This window comes from Eucalyptus grandis, chromosome 7 (assembly GCF_016545825.1).
Source record: "Eucalyptus grandis isolate ANBG69807.140 chromosome 7, ASM1654582v1, whole genome shotgun sequence".
Classification (NCBI taxonomy): Eukaryota; Viridiplantae; Streptophyta; class Magnoliopsida; order Myrtales; family Myrtaceae; genus Eucalyptus; species Eucalyptus grandis.
The window spans coordinates 19,000,962-19,013,300 of NC_052618.1; the positions used below are offsets into that span (position 1 = coordinate 19,000,962).

The 12,339-nt window shown below is 36.3% G+C and overlaps 2 protein-coding genes across 2 annotated transcripts in view; one reads left to right on the forward strand and one right to left on the reverse strand.

Annotated features, from left to right (window-relative positions):
- Window positions 1–1,461: 1,461 nt before the first annotated feature.
- LOC104455140 (acetyl-CoA-benzylalcohol acetyltransferase) lies at window positions 1,462–9,468 on the forward strand. Its single transcript, XM_039316708.1, has 2 exons — window positions 1,462–1,585; window positions 7,926–9,468. The coding sequence occupies exons 1-2, from the start codon at window positions 1,574–1,576 to the stop codon at window positions 9,210–9,212; spliced, it is 1,299 nt and encodes a 432-aa protein (XP_039172642.1). The 5' UTR covers window positions 1,462–1,573; the 3' UTR covers window positions 9,213–9,468.
- Window positions 9,469–9,627: 159 nt separating this feature from the next.
- LOC104452887 (2-carboxy-1,4-naphthoquinone phytyltransferase, chloroplastic) overlaps window positions 9,628–12,339 on the reverse strand; it is a 4,106-nt gene continuing 1,394 nt past the window's right edge. The window contains exons 2-10 of the mRNA XM_039317571.1: window positions 12,091–12,194; window positions 11,400–11,471; window positions 11,167–11,305; window positions 10,865–10,971; window positions 10,685–10,784; window positions 10,564–10,602; window positions 10,378–10,488; window positions 10,177–10,242; window positions 9,628–10,025 (exon numbers count right to left, since the gene is read on the reverse strand). Coding sequence (XP_039173505.1) covers window positions 9,891–10,025; window positions 10,177–10,242; window positions 10,378–10,488; window positions 10,564–10,602; window positions 10,685–10,784; window positions 10,865–10,971; window positions 11,167–11,305; window positions 11,400–11,471; window positions 12,091–12,194 — 873 coding nt within the window. The 3' untranslated portion in view covers window positions 9,628–9,890. The remainder of the gene's footprint in view (window positions 10,026–10,176; window positions 10,243–10,377; window positions 10,489–10,563; window positions 10,603–10,684; window positions 10,785–10,864; window positions 10,972–11,166; window positions 11,306–11,399; window positions 11,472–12,090; window positions 12,195–12,339) is intronic.

A 12,339-nucleotide genomic window follows, 5' to 3' on the forward strand; every position in this document is an offset into this window, starting at 1 on the left:
GCCAAAAGGGCAGTTGCCAGAGACAATCACAACATACAAGTTTCGAAGAAGACCTCGCGTAGAGCTGGAAATAGCAAAATAGATATTGCTAATTTAAACCATAGCGTAGGGTAGAGACTAATCCGCGCTCGACGCATTTCGACATCAAATGCCAAACACTAGCAAACACTCGATTGAGCGTCTTTAAAAGAAGATACATGAAAAGTCAAGGCTTATTTTAAACTAATAATCAATATTTTTAAATTTATCTTCTTTTATTTTGAGTTAATATCATGAAAAATAAAAATTTAGTATTCTTTTGACAAATTTATTTCAAATTAATATTTTGACCATAAAAAATCCTATATTAATACACTGATAATAAATTTACCTTCTATTAACTTCTATCAAATTTAATCATTAAATTTACTAACTCAAGTGATGCATGGTGACGTGTTGTGGTCCACATGGAAATCCATAGGATAAATATCACGAAAAATTCTAAATTGACACATCTATGACAAATTTAATGATACTCATATGACAAATTTAACAATATTCTTATGACAAATTTAGGATTTTTTGTGACATTAACTTTATGGATTTCCATGTGGACTTGCCACATCACCATAACACATCATCCGCATCAGTAAATTTAACGAAAATACTTAACGGAAGTTAATAGATGGTTTAATTGTCATAAATATATCAATTTGGAATTTTTGCAATAAAAAAATTAGTTTTGAGTACATTTGTCACAAATGTACTAGTTCCTGATTTTTGATGGTCACAAAATTAATTTGAATTAAATTTATCATAAATGTATCAATTCAAGATTCTTTGTGATATCAACCATTTTTTTTTTTTAATAAGGACAACGTAAGAGCTTTGATTTCAATGGAAAGACGCTCTTCTCGGCACATTTGCCGGACTTTACTATGATTTTTTTATTGTGATTGTGATTTTGGGGTTCTATTCAGGTAGGCTTTAACCAGGGATGGGTCGTTCTCTTTTCTAGGTTTGTCTTCTTTTTGGCACCGTAGATGAGATTGACTCATTTAAAAAGCAGCTTTAGGTAAAGACTTCTCATTATTGAAATGAGGAGTGCTTTGCCAATAAGAAGATATAGGGTCCAAGTTAAGCCCATGACTAATATTTCAATAAACAGAATATCATACAAAATTGCTGTTGGAGACAAAAATTTACATTTTAGAACTATTTGATCTGGATTCAATTTTTTTTCAAATTCGATTAGCTTGATTAATTTTCTTTTATTTTTGTATGATTTCATTGCTTGTTCGAGTCTCACGAATCACGTGCAAATTATTCTGAGTTAGAATCACCCACAAAAGTCAACAGCATGAGATTAATCGGCTCTTGGGGTTTACAGGACCTTTACGTCATTTTGATGCCTCTGCACCGAAAGATGTCTGCACAGCCGGTAATGATGGTCAGTGAGAATTACACATTTCCTCCGCAATAAACTCAGACTTTGTGTTCTCTTCTTTTCTGGCTCATAACCTCAAGGTGTGCATGAAGAAGATCCGTTGAAATACCTAAACGGGTACCGAAGCGATCTGACAGTGTATCAAACATGAAGGTCGAAGTACAATCCAAGAAACTGGTCCAGCCATCTGCTCCAACGCCGAATCAATATATAAACGCATTGTTTATATATTGATTTGTCATTTAAAGAGTTGCAGTATTTAAGAAAGCAAACATGTTTAAAATGTTAATAAATAACGGAGAAATTTTAATGATAATTCTAATTGAAGTTTCAATAATTACAATTGACATTCTAATCGAACAATTAGCTTAATTATAATGTTGCTTCTATATCTTAAATATGATTTCATTGACCTGCGCAAGGAGCAGACCTAGGAGTAGTACGTAATCAATGTTTGTCCGTTAATGGTGGAAGAGAGGATGAAAGATGCATTAGGCCTAATTTATTAGTGGTGGAAAAGGATGAAAGGACCATTATCGATGGCAAAGGATGAAATGATGGATAACTCTACAGTATCTGTCCATTAGTGGTGGAGGAAGGGATGGAGACAGGAACATTGATGATGGTGACTCGTCTAGTGAAGAAACAATAATGCAGAAAAGCATCCATTTCTACGCTTAAGGAATTGATTGGTGTTTAGTTAAGGCCTAACTAAGGTTAGGTTAACGAGCTTCATAGGCTAAACCCAACTCCCCTTTCTACCTTATGATTCAGCTCTTTGCTAAGGTTCTAAATTGTTGGATCTCTAGTTCTAAAACTCTGCCGTTGATAACCAAATATTCCAGCGAAAAGTTGTGTTTCCATCACCAAAATTTCAAGATCATGGACATGTCAAAAGCCAAAATATGACTTACTAGGAACAGAAAAAATAATGGTTAGGTGTAAAGACTCGCCTTCTATCATCATTTATAGAGAATAATAGACATTAATGGAACCCTTTAGTCCAATAAATTTGGAGTGAGACCCCCTGGCATTCAAAAAGAGGAAGAAGAAGAGAGACTAGGAAGCATCGATACTTTCCAAGAGTTTTCGTATCATGTCTAACACACTTCGACACGCAGTAAATAAGTGTTAGAAAATCTAACACATGGTCAACTCTCACGACACGCGAGTGCAGAATTCCAATACACACGGATTTACTTCTAATTTTTTTAATAATTAGGGGTTGAAATATAAATCTAAAAAGTAAAAAAAAAATAATAAAAATAATAAAGGGAAAGAAGAAAAATCTAATATTCTCTTCTCTCTAACTCTTATTTACGATGACTCACGATTTTTAGTGTAAATTCATTCTAGACTCTTTTTTATTATTTTTTTAAAATTTAAATCAAATTAATGTGATTGAAATAATCATAAAAAGAATATATATTTAATATATAGTGTGTCCCAATGTGTTGGGATTTTCTATTATTTGAGAAATGACGTGTCATGTTACATATTATGTGTTGCTATCAATGCTACTTCGAAGAGAGACCAAAGCTATTGGTGAAAATGAAATGGACTTTTTCAGTTGCCAAAGACAATCGCTACATACAAGTTTCGAAGAAGAGACCTCGTGCAAAGCTGAAAAGAGTAAATAGATATTACTAATTTAAACCATAGTATAGGGTGGAGACAGATCTGAAGACGCGGGGTCTAGTCTAAAGTCACATTTCTAACATCAAATGCCATTATTGCCCTCACCACAGCTAGCAAAAACTTGACTAAACGTCTTTGAAAGAGAATGCATGAAAAGTCATGACTTATTTTCAACAAATGATCAATATTATTTAATTTGTCTCCCTTTTGTTTTGGGTTAATATCACAAAAAATAAAGATTTAGTATTTTTTGACAATTTTACCTTAAACTAATATTTTGGCCATGAAAAATCCCATATTAGTACACTTATAATAAATTTACCTTTTGTCAAATTTAATCATTAAATTTACTAACCTAGATGACACATGGTGATGTGTTATGATCCACGTGGAAGTCCATAGGATAAATATTACGAAAAATTCTAAATTAATACATCTATGATAAATTTAACGGTATTCCTGTAATAAATTTAATGGTATACCTATAACAAATTTAGGATTTTTTATGGCATTAACCCTATGGATTTCCACGTGGACTTGCCATGCCACAATAATACGTTATCTACATTAGCAAATTTAATAGTAAAACTTGATGGAAGTTAACAAATGTTACAATTGTCACGAGTGTATCAATTTGGGATTTTTTGCCGTCAAAAAATCGATTTAGAGTATATTTATCACAAGTGTACCAGTTCAAAAGAGTGAAATCCCTCAAATTTGGAAACTCTCATTTAAGTTTCTCAAAATTAACCTTGGATTTGGACTTATCCTAAGAAAATACATGGAAAATAATTATCCATTCGTTAATCCTGAAGAATCGATTTTGACTCTCTAATTAAGGCTTAAAATGACAATTTGCCTTCCGAAATGGCAATTTGCGAGATCGAATGAACAAGCGGATTAGAAGTAGCCCCTAGACCAAATATCGTAAAAAGAACTGCACCTAAATATGACTAAAAGAAAAGTAATTTTATTTTTGAACGATTTAGAACCTAAAACTGAAAAATTCATAAAACAAGGTTCTTAATCAAATTTTGTAAAATTTTCAATGTAAAAAGTCAAATTTACACTAAAACAAAGTGTTTTGAAGATTTTCAATTTTTCCAATTTTTTTGGTCAAATGTTTGACGAAAAGTTAACTCATTAGTTGACTTTACCTAAAAGATTGATTTTTGAGTCAAATCTTTGGATTTTTGAAAAGTTAATTTGAAAAAGTGAAATTAAAGCAAATTGACATCTTTTTGGGTAAAAAGCCAATTTTTGACCGGAGATTGACTTTTGATTAAAAGGTTGACCAAAAAGTTAACCTGAAAATCAACCGTTTGATTTTTCGGATTTTTCTTGGAAATGACTAGGAAACTTCTCAAAAGTAACAACGCAAAAGAAAAAAAATGAAAAGCAACACTTTTTTTTGGTCTAGAAACAAGCTCTATCACAATTGGAAGCCATAATCTTGATTTTTATCTTTTTATAACGAGTTGACTAAAAACCAAGTGTCAACAATAAGGATAAAACATAAATAGGTTCATTGGAACCATGAGGATATTCTTTGACGACACATTAGGTTTTGTGACACTTAGGGAGAGAAATTATGGATTGACGAAAGAGATGGCAAATAAGGCATTTCAATGAGGTGTTATTCATTTGCCACACTACTATATTGAATTCATATAAATAAAGTTAAATGAAACTCATGACCATAAAGTGCTTTGTGTGTATTGATGCAGTTACCACAATGATTTGGTATTTGGGACTTTATCGGATCAGATTAACTATTAAGAATAATCTCTAGACCAACATAAAGATGAAATGTACCGTTTTATAGGATTGGTCTAATAAAGTAAGACAAAGATTTTTGATTATCTAATATGAGGTTGGTTAGTATAGGTAGAGTAAAACCCGGCTTGTGATAAGAGGATACATGGTTGAAAACTCTATAAATAGTGTTCAAGTTTTTACTCTAACCATAATGCACAAATAACCTCAAAGGAGCAGCTACTAAATGCAATTTATGAGAGGTAGTCCCATTGAGCCAATGATATATAAGGCAATAGAGGAGAAACACTTGAGCTCTAGATTGTCACTATTTCACATCAAGAACAATGGATTTCAAATTAGGCGCGCATATCTCTTTTTTTTTTTTTCCATCATTGTGTTCTGAATTCTAGTTATATATCTTGGGACATTGTTTTCATGACTTACAACTTGAGCTTTCGAATAAACCACGCTAAAGTAAATACATATAAGTAATGCTTAGAGTACGTACCTGATATATATAACCACAAACGATAGCACAAGCCAATAATGGCACTGCACATAACATAATATCATTAAGTTAAGATCACTTGTATCATATGCATTTTTTATTTGATCATTAATAAATGTAGAATGTCATAATATCTTAAAAAATTTCATGGCAACATAACTTTTTAACACATTATATATTGGATAAAGAGGAAATGAATTGATCTACTACGTCATAAGATAGGGGGTAGGGTATGTCGGCGATCAGATCAACTCTCCTCAAATTGTACATGTTTAGCTCGTGGAGAAACGCAATTATACCAAATAACTTAAACAGTGTTTAACTTTTACAGTTCCTTATGAACCAATCTCTTAATCCCACTAAAAATTTTACAAATCTTACTATTGGATTTATTAGCTTTGAAGCACTTGTATCTTCTTCATGATATAATTGATATGCCTTGTCAAATTTAACAACTATGACAACCGTTGACTTTACAAACTCTACCTCACTATCTCTATTGATGACAGTGCAATTACCCACTACCTAAGGATTTTTTTGTTAAAATTCCACCTTAAGTTTGACATCATTTATATTTGTATAAACACTATCACAATCACTCTTATCTAAAAGTAACAGATATTCATCCAATTTGACTTCTTTGCTAACAAGAGGTGATTTTGATTTCAGGTACTATAATCAATGGCCCCGTTCACTTTTTTCATAGCCTAGTAATATAAACTTTTGGCCTTCCCTTCAAGCTTACCATTAATCACTTGAACATTACATAGAAACAAAATATTGTAACAATAAAATAATCAGTAATGTTATTATGCTGTGCTTCCTTGAGAGTCAAACATCCGACCGGAGATGCAGAGCTTGATGTCAAAGGTTAATTGCAGTGTTGCGGGGTCGGATTCCTTAGATTTTCTTTCGTGCATATCTTGACTTTGTGCCATCTTCTTGTCGAAATCATTAACAACATGATTAGATCTTATAACTTAGCGCTTCCGCTTATGTACGCAGTCGATAGGACAACAAAAGCCAGCGAGCCTCTTCTCCAGAGGTAGGAAATGCCTGATACACAAGCTGGTTGGAAGCTCGATAATAACATGACTTGAAATTGTGATATCAAGGGAAACAATGTTACTCCTTCATTACTAGACTATCAAGCAAGGTGGTGTGCTGAGTTAGCATTGTGCTCTTTCGCCCCAAGGACACTATTGTAATTAGTTCTTTAGTTGTATTAGGGCTTCCCTTTTGCGTTTGATGCGAGAAATAACATTATATGATTGCCAAAAGAAAACATTGGTACGAGACCACCATTAGAAAGAGGGGAAAAAACAAGTCAAATGGTAGCTATCATTGAGCAACAACTTAAACAATAATATGGATAGATAGAATTATCACCCAAACTAATTAATTAAATAGCCAATGGTTACCCGGGACCACTTGATTAATCAAGTGACCGACAATCAGCATGAGAATCCCCGTTTTCACAATATAAATTTCTTAGCCAATGAGAAAATGTTGCCAAACTAAATGACGGTTCGAGATAATTAAATATACTTCAAGTGAAGCACATTGAATTATGACATTGACATTTTTCACAAGCAATGACAAACTTGACATACCGTTTTATATATCTATAGTCTATTTAGGAGAGATCTCTCTTTTGGTCTCTTCACCTAGACTACCTCGAAACCAAGTTGTGATGATAGCTGGAATTAATCTTAAATGAATCCATGGGTTATCGTCATTCAGTGCACTTAGAGTGAAAACTGCAATTAATTGTCACATTAATCGTCGTTTTTGCTTAGGTTTCGAAGAAGAGACCTCGTGCAGAGCTCGAAAGGGTACATAGATATTGCTAATTTAAACCATAGAACTCGTCACAGCTGGCATGCACTTCACCGAACTTTCAAAGTACATGAAAAGTCAAGAGTTTTTTTTTTCAACTACCGGTCAACATTTTTTAATTTTGTGCTTTGTCAATCAGAAGATATAAGGGTCCAAGTTCAGCCCATGATTAATACGTCAATAAACAGAATATCATCCAAAAATTGCTGTTGGAGAAATGAATGTAAATTTTATAACTATTCGATCTAGATTCTTTTTTTTTTTTCATATTCGATTAGCTTAGTTATAATACTATTTCTTTAATTTTGTATGATTTCATTGCTTGTTCGAGTCTCACGAATCAAGTGCAAACTATTTTTAGTTAGAATCACCTACAAAAGCCAAAAGCATGAGATTAAGTGGCTCTTAGGGCTTATGGGACTTTTAGTTGAACTTAACCGATTTTATGAGATTTGTAGGATCAGGTCGCTTGTGCTTCTGGATTCGAGTTCTTGGGCCACGCGATCGCCGGATCTTTGAAAAGGAAAAAGTAGGGACCCGCGGCGACGTCATTTTGATGCCTCTGTACCGAAAGATGTCTGCACAGCCGGTAATAAAGGTCAACGACAATCACCTACATTTCCTCCGCCATAAACTCAGGGCTTGTGTTCTCTTCTTTTCTGGCTCATAACCTCAAGGTGTGCATGAAGAAGATCCGTTGAAATACCTAAACAGGTACCGAAGCGATCTGACAGTGTATCAAACATGAAGGTCGAAGTACAGTCCAAGAAACTGGTCCAGCCATCTGCTCCAACGCCGAATCAAAGTCGAAAGCTCGGCCTGTCCTTCATTGACGACCTTTTATTTTCTAAACATGCCGGCATCGTTTACTACTATCGAGCTCGCGAAAGTACGCACGAGATCCATACGCTTCAGAGGCTTCACCGCTTGGAAGAGTCGCTTTCAGAAACACTAGCCCTCTTTTACCCTCTAGCCGGTCGGTACGTCGAAGAAGGGCTCTTCATCGACTGCAACGACCAAGGAGCGGAAGTTATCCAAGCCAAAGTAGATGGCACTCTAGATCAGCTCCTCCAGGGAGATCTCGACCGTGACCTTTTTAACAGCTTGTCGAAATTCCCGCTGCCAGCAGCAAACAATCCACTGGTCGTAGTTCAAGTGAACAGCTTCAATTGTGGCGGATTAGCAATTAGCCTGCGCTTTTCTCACAAAATAGGCGACATGTACACCATGGCCATGTTCATGAACTCGTGGGCCACAGCATGCCGGAGCGGAATCCAGGAAGTAGTCCCGCCAAATTTCGAGCTGCCATCTCTATTCCCGGTGAAAGAACCCGCACTCATACAATGGCCCACACTCCCCTTCAGAAAAAAATTCGCACTGGCTAGACTCAAATTCAGCGGCCAAGCCCTGTCAAGGCTGAAAGCTGCTTCCAATGCTTCCAACTCATCGGATTCAATAGCTAATAACAGCCAAAGGTCACGGGTGGAAATCGTGTCTGCGCTGATATGTAAGGCTCTTATCATCATTGATCGTGCGACAAAAGGCCTGCTGATGCCTTTTGTGTATTCCACATCTATCAACTTGCGTGAGAGAGTGCAATTAAAGATGCCGACGAACGCGTGCGGCAACTTCTTTGCTCACATCACCACTCCACTTGCTGTAGAAGAGACAGAGCCCTCTTTCAATGGAATACTGAATCTGATAGGGGACGCCCATAGGAATGCCAAATTGAAGTATGCCGCGATAGCAGATGCAGGTGCATTGTGCTCAGCGGTGACAGATTCATTGAGGGATTATGTTGGTGTATTGGGCAGAGATGGAGCCAACGTGATCCTAATCACTAGCTGGTGTAGATTCCCACTCTACGACAGTGATTTTGGGTGGGGGAAGCCAGACTCGGTGAACAACGCAAGCCCTCCTCTGAGGTCAGTTGGTCTTGTGGATAGTCCAGCTGATGGTGGAATTGATGCTTGGATTACTCTAAACCAAGATGAGATGGCTCTCTTCAAACAAGATCCTGACATTGTGGCTTGTACTTCCTAGCTACTTCTTCCTAGAAATGTTCTTAATAGAAGTGCGTTTTGCCTACTAATTCGCTTTTCGTTTTCATTCTATCATACTCTGCTCATTTTCTGATTTTTGAACACTCTGGGTTCACATAACAATCGGAAAGATGATCCTTCTTTGAAACCCTATCGTATCCTGTTATGTCGGCATCAATTTATGATTTGTGAGTTTTCAACATGTGTTCTGAATATTCATGTGAATAGTCTATTGATTTTAATTTGGGCAGTTGAAAGTTACCATCATATTTTGTCAAGCAAGCATTAATCTTCCATCAAGTTATATGATACACAAGGAGTTTAATCCAAATTATTTCATTGATTTCGACAATCATGTTCACGTGGTGATGACTTAATCGATAATCATGCATAAGATAACTTAATATTACACATTATAACTAAGAATAATGTATAAATGGGTTTCCTTTTTGTATACATCAATGTAAACAGAACTAGTACCTAAGTCTGCTCATCTAGCAGAGAAAGGCAAGCCCACACTTTAATAAAACTACAAACAGATTGCAAAATTGTGGCCTTTTCTTGGCATCATTGACGCATGGTCGTAATCCAACCAAGCGCCCAACCAAGTACTTCGTGACTTTCCGCATGGGAGCTCGTACCTCATCAAGTCCTTGATGCATGAGGCGAGGTTGAGAACTTAGGCTAAGATCAACCTTGGAATATATCTCTTGCAGACAAATTTAGCTATCACCAATCCAGCAGCTAATGAAGCTCCGAACAAAGCATGTAACCTCACGCAATGATACTTTGCCATGAAAATTGATCGCTTGTCCTTTACGATGACATTTTGAAGAAAAAGGAACATCATTACTCTACTACTTAAATATGTAAACGAAGCACAAAATATATATTCGACAAAGTTAATAACCTGCCCTAAAAAAAAAAAGAAAAAAAACTCAGCTTCTGTGATGTTCTCTGCTTACCTCATGATTCTCGTCCACAAAGCTAACGACCCGGTTTCCCATAGGTAAGGTCAGAAGGCACAGTATCTGGAGTAGATTGTCGTCAAGATGCAAATAAGTACAACAGAGTAAGAGATTTAGGAAAACACAGATTATTTCAACATATCCTTGAGGATGAGATACTAAGAGATTTAGGAAATATGCAGTCAACAAGACACTCACAATGCAACTAGAGGGAAGATCTCTGCTGAGACCGAAAGTTAATAGAAGAGAATAGAGTGCTGTGATCGCCACTTTCACAACAGATGAACCTTTCTCTGTGCCAAGCCTAACCTGCACATGAAATTGCAGCATTAATGTTTGAATTTGTTTCACCAAACCTCATACTACAAGGGACAACTAAGTCACCAGAGGGGATATTTTCCCAACTGCCGTATCTTCTTCCACCTGAAAAGATGAAATGACCGACAGTGAGTCTTAAGTTGTGAACCCGAGAATTTCAAGAAAATGTGGATCAAGTCGAAAGTACCTGATGAAAATGACTGCAGAAGAGTATTAAAGAGGTTGTGAAGCCAACGAGGAGAGATGCGCACAGAACAGTCCCAGTTAAGGGAAGACAGTTCACGCTACTGTCAAATGAAAAACATAAAAGGGCACCTGTCATGATAATGGAGCAGCAGATTTTGGGACGAAAATCAAATATAATTACCTGTTGTTGCCCATTAACCAGTAAAAGCCCGTAGTAGCAAAAGGTCCAAATGCTGCAAAGCACAAGGGCTCTCCAAGTCCATGGTAGCTTAATCGAAATGGTGGACACTGCAGATGAGACAATTTTGGGTAAATGTGAAAGAACAGTCTCCAAGATGGATCAAGATGTGATCAATCTTTAAATACGAAGTTGTGCCCTTTGAACATCAATCTTATTCTTTGAAGCTCAAAAGATCGGCTCAGATGCTTGAGCACTCCAACTAAACAAAGTACAAGTTTATAAGAACACTTCACACTACCTACCTGATATATATAACCACAGATGATAGCACAAGCCAGTAACAGCATTGCACGTAAATGTCCTGCCTCTAGGGACACCCATGTCAGACCTATCAAGCCAAGAACAAGAAACATATAGGCTGCAAGAAGAGTTCCTGTTCGGCTGCCAACATGTATACAGAAAAGCAATTGACAACAGTTAGATGTGTGATAATAGGAAACGTAAAGGATGCAGAGGCAAATAGTCAACTGATCACCTTCCGATCAGGTTCACAACTGATTCCCTCTTATTTTTATCTGCTCCTGTATCGAAATCATAAACATCATTGCTGCGCAAGTACATGTAAGGTCTTCAATACCTGAAATGGAATTGGATCTAGTGGTACGAATTTGTAATGATATGATGAGTGTAGCCCTTGTGCTTTAAGATTCTGCATTTTTTCCCTTTTTTTTTTCCAAAAGAAGTTCCTACTCAGCGGTTTTTAACCACTGCAGTTAATGTACCCCCCAAAAAATGATTGCCATGTATCCAGGAAGGGACACTCAGGCACAAATTATTAGATTAGACATCACTCCGCAGTCCCCCCAGATCAAGAAAAAATCAGTCCATGAATAAACCACCACATACCATGAGCCAATAGGATCCAAAAGCGCTGGAGTACACATGGAACAAAACAATTAACACACATAAAATATCATTTCAAAGACAGTCAGACCAGCTAACGCAGTTCCCACAGAAGGGAGCACATGTGGACGCCACAGAACAAAAACCATGAACAATCAGCATCTGCCTCATGCGTGACATGAAATTTAGAAAATGAATAAGATATTCTCAGACTGAAAGAAACACTCCATATCAGAGGAGTCAGGCAATATCTTCATCCAATCAAGGTGAAAATGCTTCTTACCACTCATTCTAAACACAAGATAAACGAGCACTTTACTAACCTTAAATTTAGCCAGGTGATCACAAGAATTGAGGAAACCAAGAGCACAAAGTAACGCGTTGCAGGGAAAGTGCTTGACTGCAGATAGGCTGATGCACTACCAATCTGTTTTCAAAAGATATAATCCAGCAATAGAACATTCAAAAGAGGTAAAAAGGTAAAACAATGTCATGCTGGATAAAATTGAAAAGGCTGTCAAAAGGTTGTGGGCTTCACACTTCATCTAAAATAGCCAAGGACAGAGAATGTC